General features: G+C 42.2%; 1 protein-coding gene across 4 annotated transcripts in view; it reads right to left on the minus strand.

Moving 5' to 3' along the window:
- The window catches only part of TRPC6 (transient receptor potential cation channel subfamily C member 6), a 129,903-nt gene extending 118,080 nt beyond the window's left edge, over positions 1-11,823 (minus strand). For 3 of the 4 annotated variants that reach the window (XR_006193685.1, XM_042905387.1, XM_042905385.1), the window contains exon 1: positions 11,525-11,823. Coding sequence is in view for 3 of the 4 variants with exons in the window: in XM_042905387.1 (XP_042761321.1) it covers positions 11,525-11,694 (170 nt within the window). In the remaining variant the exon portion in view is untranslated. Of the gene's footprint in view, positions 1-9,585; positions 9,903-11,524 lie in introns of those variants that run through there. The other variant, XM_042905386.1, reaches the window with a different exon arrangement.
- Positions 11,824-21,519: the final 9,696 nt, after the last annotated feature.

Genomic DNA, 21,519 nt, shown 5'->3' on the forward strand with positions numbered 1-21,519 from the left:
TTCTTAGGACTTATACGCTATTTTTCCAGTTATTTCCTCCACCACAATTCCGTTTATTGTTTATGGGATTGTGCATATATGTAACCTGGTCTTTCCAATTCTAGCCTCTACATGTCTTAACCTCTCTCACAGGTGATATTTCTTTTCTTTCTGCATTTTGAGAAATTTCGCAATGTGTATCTTCCAGGTTACAACTAACTTCTCTTCCCTTACAGGCGATTCTGTTTCAGGCTACATGCAATCTTCCAGAGCTAACTCCGGTCTATCGATCTTCGTAACTCACTGACAATTTTTATTTATGAAAGTGTATTATTGTTTCCTGGGGTTTTTTTTTTCAGTATGCTTGCTCATTTTGAACAATTTTCTTATGCTTGTTCACTTTTGGGATCCCATCTTTATTTCTTCACACAATTCATACAAAATCATTTTATACTCTTATTGCTAATCCTTATATCAATTCCTTCAACAGTTTATACCTTGTATGTGGTTTCTGCAGACTCCTACTCATGATGGCTGTTTTCTTGTGTTGGGTGAATTAAATAAATACACACTCAAATCAAGGATCACCAATCTGCACAGAAGCTAGGGGACTGGAGTTAACTGAGGAGTCCAAGGTGGTGTCCTGAACCCGATTTCAGGAATTCTGCCTTTCATGAGAACTCACTCTGCAATGCTGCTCTGCTAGCCTAAGCCTTTGTACATGTGTATTTACGTGTACAGACAGGGGCTGGGCTGGTTACTTCCCTTACTTCCTGCAAGCAGAGAAATATAAATTGTTTTATGCAGAACCTAGTTGTTTTGTAATAAGATGACTGCCACCATACATCATCGGAGGCAGAATCTCAAAAAAGTCTTTCAAAACCTCATAATATTTAGAAAAAGAAAGCCAACTAAGTGATAATGAGCTTATTTAACAAGAAAATGTTCACCCCTTGGGTAATTTTACCCCATAAAATCTTGGGTGATCTGAGTAAGAACAAACTTACTCCACATCTTCTGAAATTTCAGATAATCCAAATCAGGAAGAAGGTCAATATGAAGATAAAAATAAAATTTCTTTGTCCTTTAGTACAAATATAAAATTACTTCATCTTATTTTTATTTAAGAAACAAACTTGAAAAGTCATTTTTCTCATACTTTCTCATAAAACACTAAATTACTTTCCTGACATTGTATCAAGCATAAGATATACAGACACGTCATTATTCTCCTAAAATATATCAACAGTACCTGGCATACAGTAGTATTTGATGAGAATTTGCTGGATAAAAAGACAATATTTCGCAACTTATCCGATAATATCTGAGCATTGGATCCTAGTTAGAAAAATGAATGTTTTAATCTCACAGCTTTATTCTTAGATGAATACACAGTAATGGTTTTCTTGATTTAAATTAGCTTTAGTTCCTAACTCTGGTTTTCATAATGAATCTAAATAAAGTAGCTGATACAATTGAATACCAAAATGCTAGTGGAATTTAAAAAATGTCTAGTATTTATTTATTCTTGAGAAAGAGGGTGGAGAGGGGAGCAGCAGGAAGAGAGAATCCCAAGCAGGTTCCACACTGACAGCACAGAGCCTGACACGGGGCTTGATCTCGTGAACCATGAGATCACAACCTGAGCCGAAATCAAAAGGCTGAACCACCTAGGTACCCCTCCAGTGGAATTATTTTTAAATGTTACTCTTAGGCAATACCCCTGGTAATTCTGATTTAGTTGGACTTTCATAATTCTTAGGGAATCTGTATTTTTAAAAATAATCCAGGTGATTCAACAGCCAGATTTGCAAACCACATCCTCACCCTCTGGTATATGTGTTCAGACAAGAAGCTGCTAATATATTCTCAGTGTTTACATCACATAATGTGCAACACTGCTCCTTTAGTAAATACCTCTCACTGTAATTTTCTAGCCAGTGTGTCTCAGACTCTTGCATGTAAGAAGGGGGTGCAGATAACTGCCAAGCCTCTCTGGGAAGACGGGGGATTATAATACAATTTGAAAATAATTGATCTAACTTTTAGAAGACAGATTATAATGAAAAGCAACTAAATGACTTTGACTGTAAGGTTTGCCCAGGCACAACTTGGTCCAAATCAAGGTCCAAATCTATTATCGATAATATGCAACTTTCAGACCATTTTCACTTAACCATTCCTTTCCCACTTTCTCCATTTTAAATTGGATTATTTCATTTAAGCATTGAAGACTTTCCTAGACATAATCAGTTTTGGTCTTTGGAAGTTCAGTTTTTATAAAATTATTTCCATGAGCTTACATAAAAATCCAAGAACCTTTCCTCTTACCATTTTAGTAAAAACAGAAAAGATAAATTCCCATGGGTGTTTTATCAGCACAATGCAAAAAAAGAAATAGTTTATATTCATATTTTCTTGTTTGTAGGATTATCACAGATATTAAATGAGCACCATTTCAGGGCTCAAGTATATACCACATGCTCTTGGAATTCATCAAATGACCTGCGCTGCAAGAACAGAATCTGACAGTATGGTGTTTCTGAAAAAGCTAAAATGAAAACATGGTACCTTAATGCCAAAGTCTAGCAACACCATTTAAGGACCAGAAAGACAAGCATTTCAGAGATAAGGCCAATCCACTGACATCAGTTTGTACAAAGCAAACACCGATTCACTCGTTCACCAAACATTTAATGCTGAATAGTCCTCAGTCACTGTTCACAGACTAGATCCCTGTCCTCGTGGAGATGTGGTTCTCCTGGAGGGAAAGAGGTACAGACAGCGAGGGGCAAAAAACAAGCAAGCAAGCAAGCAAGCAAACATAAGCCCAAATAAGCTGTCCAATATGAGCTCAAGTTCTGGTTCGGATGCCTGACAGCCATAAAATGGGAAGGCACCTTGTGCTGTTGAATCTCCGCTTCCTCTTGCACAGACGGAAATCCTAGACCCTACCACACAGGTTTGCTGTGAGGATCAAAGTAGCTCACATACATAAAGCAAGACTGTCATAGTCTTATCTGTGTTTTAAAGTCATCGAGAGAAGAAAGTTCAAACCTCGTAAATGTGGGACACACCATCAAGGATAGCCTTTGCCTCAGTATCTTTCCTGCCCCGCGTCTTCTGTCATTTACGCTAACAGCAAACACCAGAAACTATTCAGCAAAATAGGCTAGCTCCACATGATTGCAAAGTCCTGTTAATTGCCCAGCACCAACAGCGTTTGGTCTATCAGGGAATCCACAAGTTCTTTAAGAAAATGTTACGTCCACTGTTCTTTCTGACACAGAGGACACCTCCACGTGGGAAAACATGGGCAATGAAGTCTCTGAGTTGCAAAGTGACTCAGAAAGTCCATTTCTGGATGTGAAGGAGCTGTGGGAATACTTTAACCAAATTTATTTTTATATTTCCTTTTCTCATATGTGTATAAGAGTTACATGTGACCAAATCTATATCTAAGTACAAAGAGCTGTTTCAATAGATACAAAACAAAAACCTAAAGTATAGTTTAACTGACAGCATTTTTTGCTTGTGTTTTGAATGTATATAAAATATCAGGGCAGGGGCGCCTGGGTGGCTCAGTCAGTTAAGCGAACGACTTCGGCTCAGGTCATGATCTCACGGTCCGTGGGTTCGAGCCCCAAGTCAGGCTGTGCTGACAGCTCAGAGCCTGGAGCCTGTTTCAGATTCTGTGTCTCCCTCTTTCTGTCTCCTCCCCCTCTCATGCTCTGTCTCTCTCTTCTCAAAAAAAAAAAAAAGAAAGAAACATTAAAAAAAATTAAAATAAAATATCAGGGCAGGCTTCACAATCGATAGAACTTTAGATTCAATGAAATATGGTGCCTGGAACATCAAGGGAGCTTAAACAAATATTTACTGAAAGAAAGTAATGCATTCTGCAAAATGGAACACAATGTCTGGCCCTGAATGCCCTCCAAGAAAAGATGTTCTGCAGAAAACGTTGCCCTGGGCAGTAGTGGGGATTCTCACTGTGCCCAGGGATCAGCTTTGAAGTCACCACCGCAAGCCACCCTTCAACCCTTCAATGCACAATTCTTCCTCAAAGAAGTCAACATAGTAGCAACGGACCCGAGTTTTATCTGTAACAGTTTAAGTACCTAAAAGAATTTTAGGCTTTATGAATCATGTCATTTCCAATTATTGTAACTTCCCAGATGATTTTGTTGGAAATCCCCACAAAGAAAACTCTTCCGAGTTTTGTGTGAAGGTTTTGTGCTACAAACCAGAGGTACTGGAAGTTGAAAATGAAATCGGCCTTGAATAGGCATCGGTCTTCACATGGCTATCCACACTGTCACTGACTTCCGGTAACACACACTTTCAGATGAATACCACGGAAAATGCCTTTAAAAATCATGCACATCATGCACTGAAATCCTCACTTTGACACCTCACACTGGAGTGAGGTCAGGTTTTCTGATACAGCCTGCGTTACCGCACAAAAGCAACTTCATCCACATGACGGGCAGAAATGAAGCCGAAAAGAAAGCTTCCTCTCTTGTGATCTCGGAAGAGCCATCATCAGTTTATGTACCATCTGGTAAAATTAGTAAGTCCTCTACAGATTATGTATGGAGTTTTTGTATATTCACGATTTTCCTTCGGTGACAAAGATTGGCTGTGTTTTAAAACCTAGTTTCCCTGTTTATCTGCAAAAGTGATAAAAGAGAGCTTTCTACTCCTTCCTTTCTTCCTTCCTCTTTCTGTCAACTACTAAGTGTGCAATCTTTAGCAAGTCACTTACCCTCTCTGCTGTGGTGCTTTCTTCTTTCTTATCAGGGATTGTAACAGTGCATACCTCATAGGCTTGTTAAATAAGTATTAAATCAGGTAAAAGGTATGCAGCACTTAGAAGAGAGCCTAGCACTTAGAAGCCCCTCATAAATTGTTATTATTTTTATCTTTATTAATTTTATTATTACTACACATAATCATGTAAGGCCAAGGTCGAAGTAAACGAATAAATAGATTCCTAAGTTAGTGAAAGAAGTGGAGTATAAAGCTTGATCTTTACAGATGATGATTTCAAAAGAAAGACGAGGCAAAGGTGAACATATGTGTCACTGCTCATCATAACCTTCCTTCCTGCCTCCTCCCCTCACCCAGAGTACAACCCAATGTCAGGAGCATGGGACAGCAATCTTGTTTCAGTGGATCAGAGCCCACCTGTGCTCTCTCAAGTACCCATGAGAAGACGGAGAAGAAATGACGAGGGTGCTCTCCAGGAGCGCATGTCACCACATACCCCACCGAGCAAGCTCACAGCCCTCTGCCCGCGTGAGCCAGCCCGCACTAAGATGTGCTGCCTGTCCAACGCACAGCGACCTACCAGCCGTGTAACTGCCTCAGCATCGCTTAACATGTCTACATTTCTGCACTGTCTTTTATAAAAGGGACATTAAAAACAGCCAGGTGACCACTCTGAAGAGGAAACTATATTTGTAGGATAGCAAGAAAAGGGCCTGCTACAAGGTAGGTATTCAAAACTGTTAGTTCCCCCCAAATATATGTAAATATTTTCGATTCCTCCTCTACTGAAGCAGCACTGGCACTACACCGTAAATGATCTTGGTTAACATCATTTCTCCCCTTCGTCCTGGCTGAGTCACCCGAATCAGGTAGAGAACAGTTGCCATCATGGACGTTCTGCTCCCTGTAACACTCAGTCCTGAATGCTCGCTGCCAACAGACGTTCTGTAAGAAATGAGTCAATCAGTTCCGAGGGTTGAAGAGTCTTGAACAGCATACCAACTTGAGATGCCAAAGTTTAACTGGAATTTGGCATTTGGATGAGCACTTCTCCCTGGACTGAAAGCAGAAGATTCCTAAACAAAGAGCAATCACAAGTGGTAATTTGATCCAACTGGATCCAATGATATTTAGCATATTTTATAAAGGAGTGAGAAAAACAAGAATGGACTCAAGAAAATGTTTTCATTTTATGATTTACTCTCTAGGAGCAAAGATGAATTGCCTTATGAAGTTACTTCTTATAACACAAGGAACAAAACCGTCCAGAAAAAAAATGATGCAACGTCTTCCTAGAGGTAACATTCTGTTACAGAATAAATGTGGGCCTTTCAGTACATCTGGCAATAACTCCACAACCTACAAAGCTGACCCCCTAAAAAAACATGTTCATGATCATAATTTGTTATCAGCGGATGTTATTACTTCAAGCCAGAGGACATTTGGAAACAAAATGGGTAGTTTCTGTGGTGCAAAACAGATCTCCAAAGTGGTCAACTAGAAAAGACCCACAGTAAATCCAACAGGCTGGGGCAGATGTCCACTCCTAAATGCAGGGGAAGCAAATCCGAAGGTGATTTTTACATTTCCTTCTCCCCTGCTAGCAGCTCCCAAACTGCAAACCCTTAACCAAAGTCCAGGTCTTGCTTTATGGGTTTTCTGAAAGGTCGTAACAGATACTAGGATTCTCTATGACATCTAAACCACTACATACGAATCCCTTTTTATGCATATCCATATTTAAAGAGATCCTATCAGCAAAGGAACCCTTTGTATATACAACATTACATTAATACAGAATAAACAATGCTTTTACATGAAAGAAAAACCATAGTTCTTTCAAGCTACACATGACATAACAGGAATCAAGATACATTATGGGTGCATTTCCATTGTGTATATTTTTATTTTAAAACTTATGCACTCAAGTATCTTGTTCCTAGTTCATTTGTATCTTGGTATATTTCCTCTTATCTTTAATGTTCTGCAATTTCAACATGGTATGTTGAAATGGGTTTAGTTTTGTGCATTGCCCTAACATTGTTGTACTTCAATTCATCATTTCTGGAAAATTATCACCCCTTATCTATTCAAATGTTGCCTCTCCGTTGTTGTCTGTATTCTCTCCTTCTGAGCCTCCTCCCTTCTCGCTCCATAACTCACCAATGTTTATATTTATCATTTAGTTCTGTCTCTGGACCCTGGGTATTATCATCAATTATGCTATGAATAATCTGTATGTTAACCCTTCCAGTGAGTTTTTTATTTCAAAACTATATTTTTTATGTATAGACTTTCTATTTGTTTTTAAAAAAATAAGTCTTGGGGCGCCTGGGTGGCTCAGTCGGTTAAGCGTCCGACTTCGGCTCAGGTCACAATCTCGCGGTATGTGAGTTCGAGCCCCGCGTCGGGCTCTGTGCTGACTGCTCAGAGCCTGGAGCCTGTTTCAGATTCTGTGTCTCCCTCTCTCTCTGACCTTCCCCCGTTCATGCTCTGTCTCTCTCTGTCTCAAAAATAAACGTTAAAAAAAAATTTTTTTTTAAAAAGTCTTTTATTTTCTTAGGGTATGATTTCTTCTTATATGCTGTCAACATTTTATACCCACCCATTTTCCATCTCTTTCATGTTGTTGTATTATGTCAAGTCTTTAAGTTTCAACACTGCTGTCATGCCTTATGCTGACTCTGCCTCATGGACTGTATCATCTGGTCACGCTCAGTCTTGGTTGATTGTTTCCCTGGGTGTTTGGTCATGTATTTCAGGGAGCATTTTCTCAGCGGGCTTGCTGTTTTCTTGAAAGTCCTTGACACTCTAGGTGGTTGGTTCCAGCTTTCAGGATGGTTTTGGGTTTTACTCTTTGAGGAGCCCCAGGGCTATTTTTCTACTTGAAGATTTCTAGGTCAGCAGGTGGTGTGCAAAACAAAAACAAAAACTCACATGACATGCAGGCTAAAAGAACACAATTCTTAGGGGAAGATTTCTTTGCCTCTCACTAATAACGTTTCTTGTTCTCACTCTGTGCTGGTGGCATTTTTCCAGCCTAACCGTTCATTACAGTAACGGTCCTGGGTTTATGCAGGAGGCAGGCATGTCTCAGTCCCAGCTCTGCGCCTTATCTGGGACCAAGGCCTTCACTTCATCTCTGTCCATGCAGACGTCAAACTCCACCTTCTGTGTTCACACAGAATCCCTGGGGCGGCCACGGCATCCGTTCATACACAGGCTACCCTCTGACTTTCAACTTCTCTGCTTCAGGTACATGGTAATAATCCTTTCTCACTGACTGATTGGCTGATTGCAAAATTAGTTACTGTTTTAAAATCATGTCAAATATTTTATCCAGTATTACTAAGTGTTTGTAATCATGAGTTTTTTAGATGATCTCAGTCTACTGCATTGCTTTAGTGTGTGAATACTTTACTGTTTAATTATTCACAATCATTTAACCAATTAGTCCTTCCAAAGCAGAAGTTTAGTGGAACTGTATTTCAGATCCTGAGTAGTTAGAAACCCTTCACATTATTTTTTACGTCCAGGATTCTTCCCCACGTTTAGAAGTAACAGACTAGAGAGACATATTTTTAAATTCTAAATGAAATAACTCTCTGAAATACCTCCTGGGATCCTGGAAGGACATGGACCATTTCCTCCTAATCACCATTACAAACTGATCAAAATACAGTATATTAATTGATTTGTGAGAAAACTTGGGGAAAAAAAAAGAGAAACAATCTTTTTTTTTTCTAAACACCATTTGAATGTTACCACTTATACTATTAAGTCCTGAAAATCTGTAACTGCTCTCAAACAAGATGATTTGCCATAATCCTCAGGAATAGAAGCCTCATGATATAAATAATGTAACATAAAAATCTTTCTACATATACAAACTATGAAACAGAATATTTAGGAAAAGTCATAGAATTTATCCCACAGAAATGACAACTTGCAATGATTTGTGATCTTATAAAGGAAAAATCTCAATGATTTGAGAAAATGGTGAGGCCCAATCCACAGTGCCTCTTTCACAAATAGTAAGCCTCCCACTCTAGGAAAAGACATGAAATTGTTTAAATCAAAGTCAAAAGTGTAAGGATGGGCTTATTTCTAATCTCCACCAGAAGGAAGCAGTCTTCTAAGCTTGATCTCATACATCATAGGTGGGAAATGCTGTTGTTGATTAGTTTAAATTTTTACTTACTAGATTATTCCACTGGAAAAACAGAGTAAGCAGTGATGAAAACTATAATATAATTATATATAACATAAAGAATCTTGGGAAATAATAGATTTAGACAAAAGCCAAGTCTTACTCCAGAATATGGTTCACTCTTAAATTCATCATACTATCTTCAACATGATACAGGCGATGTTCATTACCAATTGAAGCAATTAAAATATGTGTCATCTGTCTACTGCCCTGGTCTATGCATTTAGTCGTCTGAGATTCCTGAACTAAGAGAGAAAAATACTTACTCTCTAGATAGTAGGTGATGTTAAGAAGTAGACAAATCAGTAAGGCAGGGGGATCACATTTGCATAAAGCATTGGAGAAAGTTTACACGACAACTTGGAACCAATGTCTCTCACCACTAATTTACAACCACAAGTTTTTAAAATCAAATTATTTTTCTCACAGACATAGTAACAAGGGACTATAGAATGATCAGTTGCAAAAATTTAAATTTTGTCTATAGGACAGTCTAATTTTTAAAAAGCAATGTAGCTTTCTAAAGTTGTTTAAGTTAGCTTCAGACAACATTACTAAATATATAACCCTCAGGCTTAGTAGATCTCAAGTCTAAGCCAATTAAAAAAAAAAAAATCACTTACGGTTTAAACATATACCCTGAAAGCAAATTTGAAAATAGCTGTATTCAGAATATCCAGGATCGATTTGTTTTTCCTGGTTGTTTTTCTTGGCATAGATCCCCATGCTCCTCATAGTGTGGTCCATGGACCAGGAGCCTCAACACATCTCAGAGATCGCTGTTAATGCAGAATATCGGGCTGCACGTAGGCCCTATTGGAGTTACAGTCTGCATTTGAACAAGATTCCCAGGAAATCCGTATGTCCATTAAAGCGTGAGAGACACTGTGCTATAAGACACAGAAGTGTTTTCTAATTTAAAGTCAAGGACAAGACTTCTTTTGGGGACGATGAAAATTAACCACTGACCTGTACAATGTAAACGAGTGAATTCCATGGTATGTGAAATAGATCTTAATTTTTGGAGAAGGAAAAAAGATAACAGTAAATGCTTTCAAATTGTCCAGCACATAGACGAATGGTACCAGTTCCAACTTATTTCTTTTATCTTGGGAAAAATGAGATGCACCGTTTCCGGGGGCTCACCTCTCCTGAGAAAGGGAAGGGCACCAGGCCTGGGCTCTGGGCGGACCTGAGCAAGACTGAAAGGACACGGGTCCATAACAGGGGTTTGCCGGGAGCCTGCCCCCACGACCCCACCCCCGACTCCACCCCCACGACCCACCCCCACCCCCAGCACACACAGCTCTCCCGGAACGGCTCTCGGCTGGGAACCCGGGAACCGCGTGCGGAAAGAAAGTGACGCTTCAGGAAGCCACACTAACCAGAAGGAGCCAAGCGACAGGAGCAGAAACGCTATCTGGGCCGCACAAGTGCGCTCGGGGTGGCTGGGGAGGGAGGGAGGGCTTGGCCCTCATTCCACTCCCCTCCCCCCAGAAAAACCTCCAGTTTCTTAAGTAAAATCCCCTCGTTACTCAGAGCTGGCTGCAGACGACCTCGACCCCCTCGCCGGGACCGCGACCGCAGACGAGTCTCCCGCCCCGCACGTCCGCGCCCCTGCGCGCCCTCCGTGGGAGCCGGGTGCCAAGGGGTCGGGGAGAGCCCGCGGGTCGGTGCCCTAGAGTCGGGCGCTGGACGACCCGGGGAAAGGAGGGGCAGGGCCGGGCGGGTCCACTCCTGCAGGGATACCTTCCAACTTGTGCTCGCCCGGCAGCCTGCTGACCGAGCTGGCCGCAAGCAGGGCAGGGGCGGGCGGGAACCCCGCAGATCCCAAGAGTTCCGGCATCGCCCCGCGGACCGAGTCTAGCGGCCGCGAATCTACCCCGGTCTCCCGTCCAGACCGTGACCCGCCCGACAGGGCGCCCCGGGGTCGCGCTCCTCCCCCAGTCCCGCCGACATGCCCACGAGCGCTCACCGGGGACACACAGCGACGCGCCCTCCCCCCGCCCGCCCCTGGCGACCCCTGCCCGTACTCACACGACGGGTGGTAGCTCCCCCTTGCCCCCCGCCACCCCGCACTCACTCGCAGCGGTGGTCTCCCCCCCACCCTCCTCCCGCACTCACTCGCATTGGTGGTAGCTCCCCTCGATGCCCCCCGCACCCCTGCCCCCGCACTCACCCGCAGCGGTCGTAGGCCCCCCGCACCCGCAAACCCCCCCCCGACAGCCCCCCAGCACTCACCCGCAGCGGTGGTAACCCCCCGCACCCCCACACCGCACTCAAAGGAGGGGTGGTAGCCCCCCCGCACCCCTACACCCCCCGCACTCACAGGAGGGGTGGTAGCTCCCCCGCACCCCTACATCCCCCGCACTCACAGGAGGGGTGGTAGCCCCCCTGCACCCCTACATCCCCCGCACTCACAGGAGGGGTGGTAGCCCCCCCCGCACCCCTACACCCCCCGCACTCACAGGAGGGGTGGTAGCCCCCCCCCGCACCCCTACATCCCTCGCACTCACAGGAGAGGCGGTAGCCACCCCCCGCACCCCTCCCCCCAGCACTCACCCGCAGCGGTGGTAACCCGGCTCCGGCCGCGGGGGCTGAGCCCCGCCGCCGTCCCCCGGCCCCGCGTCCAGCAGCAGGTAGTCCCGGCTCTCCTGGCGCCGTGCACCGACCCCAGCCGCCCTCCGGGGAGACCCGGCCCTCCGGGGCGCGAACGCGGGGCTCCGGTTCATGGCCGGCCCGGGACCCGCTGGCTGGGGCGCCGCGGGGACCAAGTGCAGGGGGGGCGTGCGGGCTGCGCGGCTCCGAGCTCCGCCAGCGGCTCCAGGCGGGCCTGGGGGCGAGTCAGCACTGGGGGCGCAGCGGGGGCCCCGCCCGGAGCGCGGCCGGAGAGGGGGCCCCGCGGGGGGGGGGGGGGGGCGGAGCGAGCAGAGGCGGGCGCGGGGCCCGACCCACGAGTTACCATGCCGACCGGACGCCCGCCCGCCCCCCCGGCCCTGCGCCCTTTGCCCGCGTCCCCCGGGCCGCCCCCTCCTTTAAAGGGATCGAACGCGGCTCTTGGAGAGGGTTGGGGCGGGACAGCCGCGTGCTCCTGCCGCCTGCTTTCCTTCATTCGTTCCTCCCTCCCTCCTTCATTCCCTCCTTCTTCCCTCCTTCATTCGTTCCTCTCTCCCTCCTTCCCTTCCCTTTCCTTCCTTCCGTCTTTTCTTTCCCCCTTCCTTCTTTATTTCTTTGACTTTTTCTTTCTTTCCTTCTCTTTTTTTTTCTTTCTTTCCTTCCTTCCTTTCTCTCTCTTTCTCCCCCCCTAAAAGTCCGCTTATTTAGAAATCATACATATTGACAACTTTCTAGAAGTTCCTTTAGGTAAGTTTCTTGTAGAACCAAAGGAACTTTTTTTTTTTTAAAGGACAAGACCCTCTCCTTTCTCCAGATTGTCTTCATTTTCTTAGGGCATTTTCTCTCCCATTCCCAACCCCTGGAGTTACTGCAACGCTTTACTTTAAAATGAACAACGCTCCATGTTCCCAACACCAGATGTGCACAGTTCCTGAGCAAACCAACAAAAATAGGCAGGCATTTTCTGATGATACGATAAAGAGGACAACAAGCTGCTTACTTCAGAGAAAACCTTTCCTTCCATCACTGCAAATGCTGAAATTATTTCTCTGCCAGATATTCCCCACATTTCTAAACTGTTTTTAATGTTAAGACTGAGTTTTAAATTCTGATTTAATCTTCACAGATGAGAGAAAGCTTCTCAGTAAGGATGAATCCCTATCTGTAGTAGTTCAAGCAGTAGTCAATTAGGAATCTATCGACTCATTCATTCAATGAGTATTTAATCAATGCCAGCTGTGTGTCAAGCACCATTTTAGGATTCAGAGGTAAATTTGCCTGATAAGGGCCCTCTCTGCCTTCAAAGAGCTTTCATGGAAGAAAAGGACACAGAGTAAACAGGCAAATGAAAAGTACCAGACAAAGCCTCCGTGAAAATAAGACAGGTTGATGTGATACTAACTGGGACTATTTCAGGTTAGGTGGTTAAAAGACACCTCTTTGAGGAGGTGCCAGTTAGGTGAAGAGACGTGGCGAGGAGCCGGACGTGAAAAGATCAGAAGCCCATTACAATTGGATTGAAGACAGCCAGACTGTCTGAAATTCCAGAGGAAAGGTACCTTCACTTCCCACGAACAGGTAAGCAATGCAGTGGATATTGGAAGCGTGAGCAAAAGCAATCAGCTTGATCGAGGGGGAAAGATAACAAATTCAGAATATCTGACTCTGCCAGCACACTAGGAACTAAAGCTCAGAGAGGCTGGGAAGCAGTGTCTCTCGAGGCCTCAGCCTGCGTTTGGCACAGGTATGTGGGATGGATGGATGGACGGACAAAGTGTAGACCAAGAAAATAAGAAAACATTCTTGACCACTAAAAGCACCTTTACCCAGAAAAACTAACCTCCGTCATTCTGAAGTGTATTGTTCCTGATTTAAGAATCTCTTTTTGATCTCTCAACATCATGGAGCCATGATTTAAAATTTTTATTGTTTTCTGGTGATTATACATAGCAATAAGACACTCTGCTTGAAATGCGTTTGTTTATGGTGAATACCATCTGTAAGAATTCAACAGCTTTGATACTTGAATGAATTAGTTAATAAATGTTTAATTTAAATAGCACCAAGGTAGTCTGCTTAGAAACATCAAGGGTGGGAAACAATTTAGTGGGGGAAGTAATATTCCCATGTTTTCAACCTGACTCAAAGTCTGTGAGACAAAACAAAGTTGGAGAAGACCGATGTCGTTAGTTGAAGTACTAGTCTTTAACTTAAAAAAAAAAAAATTGGGACAGAATTACTCTGCTGTTACAGTTAGTTGAGCTGTTTGTGCCTTTTCTCATCACACTGTTTTTCATTCTCAGGTACCAACCTTCACACTGAAAAAATTATTACCCTAAACTTACAATGTGACATCAGTTTATTGTTTTGCAACACAGACATGCTTTTCCCTATTATTTGACAAACACTGACTACTGGACCAGTAAATCCCCATCTTCACAGGTGGAGAAAGGCAGTGCACACAGGATTGGGAGGTTCTGAAGGGCTTCATGAGGGACTAGGAAGAAGTTAACATTGGTAGTCCGATAGCATGGGTTTTTATTTTAACCAATCCCCTAACTGAAAGTTTGCGATTGCAGAGAAGACGTTTGATCTCCTTCTGCTTCATTTATTTATCAGCAAATGGATATATAATTACTGCGGGCTCATCTATCTCTTTCTGTGTGTATGGTTATCTATGAAGTTTTGTCTCTTCAATTACATTAAAAAACATGGTGGAACAAGAAGACAAGACAACTTCTCAGCTAATTAACATGTTTTAATCAAGTGCAGCAGTGTTGAGTAGATCTATACCAGTGAAGAAAATTGGGTGAATGATAAACGATAGTTCTCAAAGTGAAAACCTGTCGGATGAGTGAAGAATTTAGGATTCTCACAGAGTTAAAAAGTATCATGTAATTTCATGTGTTTATGTAGTATGTTGATGGTACGGAGATAAAACAGAACATTCAGTTGAAACTCCAAGATACGGGGATGAAGGTGGGCTTTGTACCTCTATGGGGGCAGGAGGGATGCATTAAGAAAGGACTGTCAACTCATTGCATACATCTGCACTGTTTGATTATTGATTAACTTTTTAAAATCTGGCATAATTATTATAACAGTATTTTGACAAGTCACTGGAGGCAAAATGAATAAGAAAAGGGTTGCCCTCTAGAGGGTCACAGGCTAAGAGCCCAAAGGGAAAGAAAACAGAATTGCCTCTGGCATCAGGGACAAAAGGCTGAGAAAACATTATGAGATGCTTAATGACTTGAGAAGAAGCTAGGAAGGGGTCACATGGAAGACTTGGGGCGGCTGCAGATTATGAGGTGCTGGGGCTGAGAGGAAGCCACTGACACAGAGCTTTGCTGGGAAATGCAGTTTGGGGTTAGCTGGCCAACTGCTACAAGTAATGGCTGAGTCAGCAATTCATCTGGATAATTTAAGGTATGCAGACCCTGAGTTCTGACTCCTAACTTATGTAGAATCCACAGAGGGAAAAACAAAAACACCCTACAAACTTCAAAACGCCTGATCTTCTATCAGTGAAGGCCTTGTGTAAATTAACGTTTGAGTGAAATAATTACAGGTGCTACATCTCTGAACCTCTGTATCTTAATTTTTAAAGTAACGGATTATAATAACTACATTTAATATCTCTGCTGCAGGGGTGCCTGGGTGGTTGAGTGTCCGACTTTGGCTCAGGTCATGATCTCGTGGTCTGTGAGTTCGAGCCCCGCGTGGGGCTCTGTGCTGACAGCTCAGAGCCTGGAGCCTGCTTCGGATTCTGTGTCTCCCTCGCTCTCTGCCCCTCCCCAACTCGTGCCATGTCTCTCCCTGTAGCTCAAAAATAAACATTTAAAAAAATTAATATCCCTGCTACAGCTAAAACTTTATTAATGTTAGGAACATATGAAATATTAGCAACCTGTTTTTTTTTTTTTTTGCTTTAATTTGAGCTTAACATAGATGTCCAGAATCCTAACATTATTATATAGGCATTTTTTTATGTTTATTTTTGAAAGAGAAAGAGAGAGAGAGGGAAGGGCAGAGAGAGAGAGCGAAAGAGTATCCCAAGCAGGCTCCACACTGACAGCAGCAAGCCCAGTGTGGGGCTTGAACTCACAAACCATGAGATCATGACCTGAGCCGAAGTCGGAGGCTTAACCGACTGAGCCACTCAGGTGCCCCATATGGTATTTTTTTTAAATAAAGGATGAAGTTTTTTTCTTTAGTGTTTACTTATTTTTAAAGCAAAAGAGAGAGCGTACAGGAGGTGGCAGGGGACAGAGACAGAGGGAGAGAGAGAGAATCCCAAGCAGGCTCTGCACTGTCAGCACAGAGCCTGATTCTGGGCTTGATCCCATGACTGTAGATCATGACATGAGCCAAGATCAGGAGTCGGATGCCTAACCAACTGAGTCAGCCAGGTGCCCCCAATGGGTATTTTGTAAGCACTTGTGATTACCATGGTTTCACTTAGAACAAGTCATGTTGGACTAAATTAACTTTTCTTTGGTAGAATTTTTGGAATGCTTTCAGTAAACTATTGAACAAGGACATCGTGTAATATATTTGGCACCAAAATTTAAAAATATGAGCCAGGTAACAGAGGAGTGGTTCATAGGAGACTGTTGAGAAGACTGCTGATTTATGGGTCAGTGTCACCCAGGTTCTGTAAATAAAGATGTATTAAGAACGTATGGAGCTCCTTTACAGGTAGTTATTTTCCTATCACTGGAAGTATTCAAATACAGCCTGGACCTCAATTTTCTACATATGCTAAGTGTATGCTAAAGTTAATGAATGCCAACTGTGGTATATTAAAGAAACACTAAAAAAAAAAAAACCCACTAAAATCCTTTAAGAAAAAGTACAAAATTTAAAAATCATTTTCATGGATCCAAAATTCACAGGTGATAAAATTCTAATATCTACTCCTAATGTATGTTTAAAATAAAAAACTTTGTACACTAAGAGTAACAGACACATCATTACCATGGTGAAGAATACCTATTTCAGATAAAACCAACAGGAAGATATACTAGAGATGCTCCCATCAACATAAGGAATAAGATAAAGATCTGACTGTACATTACTGTTACTCATTAACTAGGAACTTCTACAATATGATAAATATAATGTGATAAATAAGATAAAAGGTTTTAAGACGAATATAAACCTATTAGTTGACAGATGATGTAACTGTCTGTTAAAAAAATTAAGATTTTTAACTGAAAACTATTAAAACTGAGAAATAAGAGATGTGTTTGGAACAATGTTAAAGAATAAAGGAAAACAGAAAATTCAGTGGTTTTCCTAATGCTAGCAATAGCCAGTCAAAACATAGTAAAAGCTACAAAATATAAAATAAATAGAAATAAATTTAACCAAGAATTACAAAACCCATGTAAAGAAAATTGTAAAGCTTTAAAAAAAATGAGTCAAAGTGAACATAAATTATACATTTTACTGATACTTGGATGAGACTGGAATTAAGTTTGTAGATGACTTTAGGATGTAGTATTTTCAGTATTTCCCCTCTGTGGATGGGTTTTCTCTCATTTATTTTTTCTAAGAATAAATGTGACAAAAGCAAGTAAATTCATTTTTAAAAAGCAATGAAAGGAACTTGCTGTATAAAACATTAAATGATTTAGTAAAGCCACAATAAATAGCTTGGTATTCACAAAATAGAAACATTAAAAGACTAGAATAGAAAGTTCAGTCAAAGACTTCAGGATACAAAAGATTTTATAGTATGATGTAGAACCTATCTTAACTCACTGGGGGAAATGAATCCATATTGAATTAAGGAAATTTCTGTCTCCATCTCTGCCGTAAAAGAAATGGGATCCAGGGGTGCCTGGGAGACTCACTTGTTGAGCGTCCAAGTCTTGATCTCGGGTCAGGTCACGATCTCGCAGTTGATGATTTCAAGCCCCACGTCAGACTCTGTGCTAACAGCGCAGAGCCTGCTTGGGATTCTCTCTCCCCGCCCCCCCCCCTCTCTCTGCTCCTCCCCTGCTCGTGCTTGCTCTCTAAGTAAATAAATAGAATTAAAAAAAAGAATATAAATAATGGGATGCATTAAATTTTAAAAACCATAAAACCTCTAGATTCAGGTGAACTTCTTTTTTAATGTTTAATCTTCAGGTGGAGAATGCCATTCTAAGGATTCACCAAAAGAACTGACTAATAAAAGCAAAGATTTACATCTGAGTGTATTAAATGTAATATATATAATGAGAATTGTGCTAAGGCCACCCACCCAAACCACTGTGTCCCTGGAGGGCATGCAAAGAGGACGGGGTTGAAAGTCCCAGCATTACTGTGGCTCATGGGTCCTTTGGCAGAACTCACCTCTCAAAATTCAGAAAATGTCTTCTCATTTGATTCCGATCAGCTTCACGGGCCAGTAATCACACACACGTTTTTGGGGGCTGCGTTTCTTATTTCGGCCACATTTCATTCCATTCTCTCCTGCCCCCTTCCTTCCTCGCTCTCCTCCCAAGAGCAGGGCCCTGCAGTCCTCAGGCTTCGGTTGGGGAGCCCCTCACCCCTCACTCCTGCCCCCCCTAAATCCATCAGGGATGTACACACCTAGGATTTGACCCGTGATTGTATACGACACAGTTATACATCTCTGTGGGTTCAGTGATGTCACAACGTCATGGTTCCCTGTTTGGGAATGAGAAGCAGCAGCCTCTTTACTGCCGAGGAATCTCTAAACCTGAGGACTGTGGGCTCTCGTTACATCTGCAGACTTTGTGATACTCTTCACAGCTCAGCCTCTTCCCTTGTGGGACTGGGACACAGCCAATGGCAGCCAGCACTTGCTAGGGACGTTTGTATTTCTAAGCCCTCCTTAGAGCGAACACCTCGTCTTTAACAAAATTATGTGTTATGTATACTGATACAATTTCACATACCATTGGTGGGACATTGTCAAAAATCACAAGTAGATTTTTTTTGAGAAGTAGGGAAGTTTATTGTGACAGGATTTGGTTTTGCTGTGATAGGTATGGTTTGATTTCTTATCTCTTTTAAAGTTTTAATTTTTAAATAATTTCAAATAAAAAGTTATAGAAAAGTTTCTAAAAAGTGGAAAGAACTCACATTTATCTTTTACCTATATTCACCAATTATTACATTTTTATTTATATTCCAGATTTGGTACATCATCATCGCTCTACAATCCCATTACATTTTTTCTCATCCACTGGATAGGAAATTGAAGATTTCATACCCCTATACCCCAAAATATCTCAATGTGAATTTCCTAAGAACAAGGATACTCAGATACAGCTGTCATGACCAGAAATTTTAATATTATATCATTCCCTTGTCAATCTTCTGATCTTAATCTGCTTTTGCAAATTATTCTGAGAATGTCCTTTTTGGCAGTTTTGTTTGGTCCAGGATCCAGGGCAGGCACACACACTGCATTTATGTGTCATGTCTGTTTAGTCTCCTTTGATCTGGGACAGTTTCTCAGCTTGTCTTCTCCATGGCATTGGCATTTCGAAGGCATAGGTCATTTATTTCTGTGGAATGTCCCTCAGTTTGGGTTTGTCTGACATTTCTTCATCATTAGATTGAAGTACTACTTATCAGCTAGGAATACCACACACACACACACACACACACACACACACACACACACACACACACGGTGCCTCAGTATACTTGGATAAAATTTGGGAGATCATGTGTTCAAATACCTTTTTCTGAGCCATCCTCCCCTCTCCTTCCTTGACTCCAGATGCAGGTGAGTTATTCTACTCAATATCGTCCCAGCGATTCCTAAAGCTCTGCTTATTTTCTTTCAGTCTTGTTTCTTCTTCTTCAGATTAGATATTCTCTATTCTTTTCCTCCGTCATCTGAATTCCTCTGTGAAAGCCATGCAGCGACTCTCAAATTTCAGACGCTGTATCACCCCCAGCGCAAGTACCAACATCTCCCCTCACTCCGTGTGGAGCCGGAGCGGCCCCTTTGAATCCCTGGCTTGCTCACCCCAACATCTGGACCATTACTGCTAATAAGTAATGGTTTACATGTTAATTAATTTTGGATTGTATCCTGGGAAAACTCTGGAATATTATGTTTTGCAGACTAGAAAAGTCTGATATTTTTTGCCTTGAAAGCAATGTATTTGACTGAAATTAAATTGCAGGCTGTTTCTCCTGTTTGGCAGTTCAAATCTCAGTTCGGTTCTTCCACATTTACTTAACCCTTTGTGTCTGGTCCTTATGTGCACAGCACAGGGTCAGCAAAGACTTGGTCAGAGTTTACTCACAGAACTTGGGAATCACCCCACCCTGGCTCCCCGTTCAGGAATCTCCCTCCACTTCCCAGCTGCTGAAACTGCCCTGAATCCTGGGCTCTGTTGCACAGGCTGTGAGCACGCTAGATGCCGGGGTTTACCCACCGTCCTTGGTGGCTGCTTGGCCTGTCCTCAAATAAAAGCTATAAAAGGGAAAAACTTACTCCATGTGGGCCTCTTCTTCCAAGTTTTCTCTCAAGAAATCCTGACTAAATTATTCATTCACCCTCAGTGCCTTTGTGTGTTTTTTGTATCTTGTCCAGAGTTAATAGTTGTTACAGAACGAAAAAAAAAGTTTTTTAATGTTTGTTTATTTTTGAGAGAGAGACAGAGACAGAGACAGTGCGTGAGCAGGAGAGGGGCAGAGAGAGAGAGAGGGAGACACAAAATCCGAAGCAGGCTCCCGGCTCCGAACTGTCAGTGCAGAGCCCAACGAGGGGCTGCCCCTCGAACTCACAAACCACAAGATCATGACCTGAACCAAAGTCAGACGTGCAACCAACTGAGCCACCCAGACGCCCTGAGGCTTACAGAAATTTAATTTGTGATATAGAAGTAGGCACACATCGTAGTTGAACTGCTAAAAACCAAAGACAGATGGTCCTGAAGGAAGCCAGTGGAAAATAACCCGTTATTCATAGGGAAACAGCAGTTCAATTAACCCATGATTCCTCCCTCGAGGGCCAGAAGACAGTGGTGCCGCTTTTTAAAATCTTATCAAATCTGGATTTTGAGTCATAGTTGGATTGCGTGGGCACAGGGAAAGTTAACCCTTCTTAGCATGTGTATGATTTGATCTTTGTATCTGTGTATCTGCTCCGTTTTAGAGTTTGTGCTGTCGTAAGGGGAGACAGACGGATTCACTCCTCTCTTCTTCCACATGGCTATCCACTCACCCCAGCAGCATTTGTTAAAAACTTCGCCCCTGTCCCAGGGATTGTAGATACGACCTCTCTTAGCTTTCCCCTTCTCTATTTCCCTAGCTATTCCTGTATGCTTATTTTTCCACATGAACTTTGGTATCGATTTTTCTAACTCCAAAAAAAAAAAAAAATCCAAACAAACAAACAAACAAAAAATAACACTTTCTGGCATTTTTATTGAGTTCACATTAAACTTATAAATTAATTCAAACAAACCTGATGTATTTGTGATTCAGTTATCATATCCAAATACAAGGGATGTCTTTTTTATTTGCTCAGGTCTACTTATGTTTTGCAGAATTGTCCTAAAGTTACTTTCTTTCTTGTGAAGAACATTCCTAGGTTTAAAAATTTTTATCCCCCTATTTTAGATATGGTTAATGTTCCATTATATTATCTAAACAGTTATTTTGTCGACAAGAAATCCATTAATTTCTGTGTTCATTTTACATCTGGATACCTTCCTGAACTCGTTTATTGGTTTAGTTTATCACACATGATTTAGAATTTTCTAACCATACCATTATATCATTTGAACTAGAGATAGCTTTTCTATTTTTTTTTTTCAAATTCCTATGACTCTAGCTATTTCCTGTTGCCTAATCCCATTGGTTAATGAGACCAGTGCACTTTAAAATAGTAGACTAAATATATGCAGGTATTTAACTACATACAAGTGGAGGAGGGAACACCTGGGTGGCTCAGTCGG

The sequence above is a fragment of the Panthera leo genome, chromosome D1, assembly GCF_018350215.1.
Source record: "Panthera leo isolate Ple1 chromosome D1, P.leo_Ple1_pat1.1, whole genome shotgun sequence".
NCBI lineage: Eukaryota > Metazoa > Chordata > Mammalia > Carnivora > Felidae > Panthera > Panthera leo.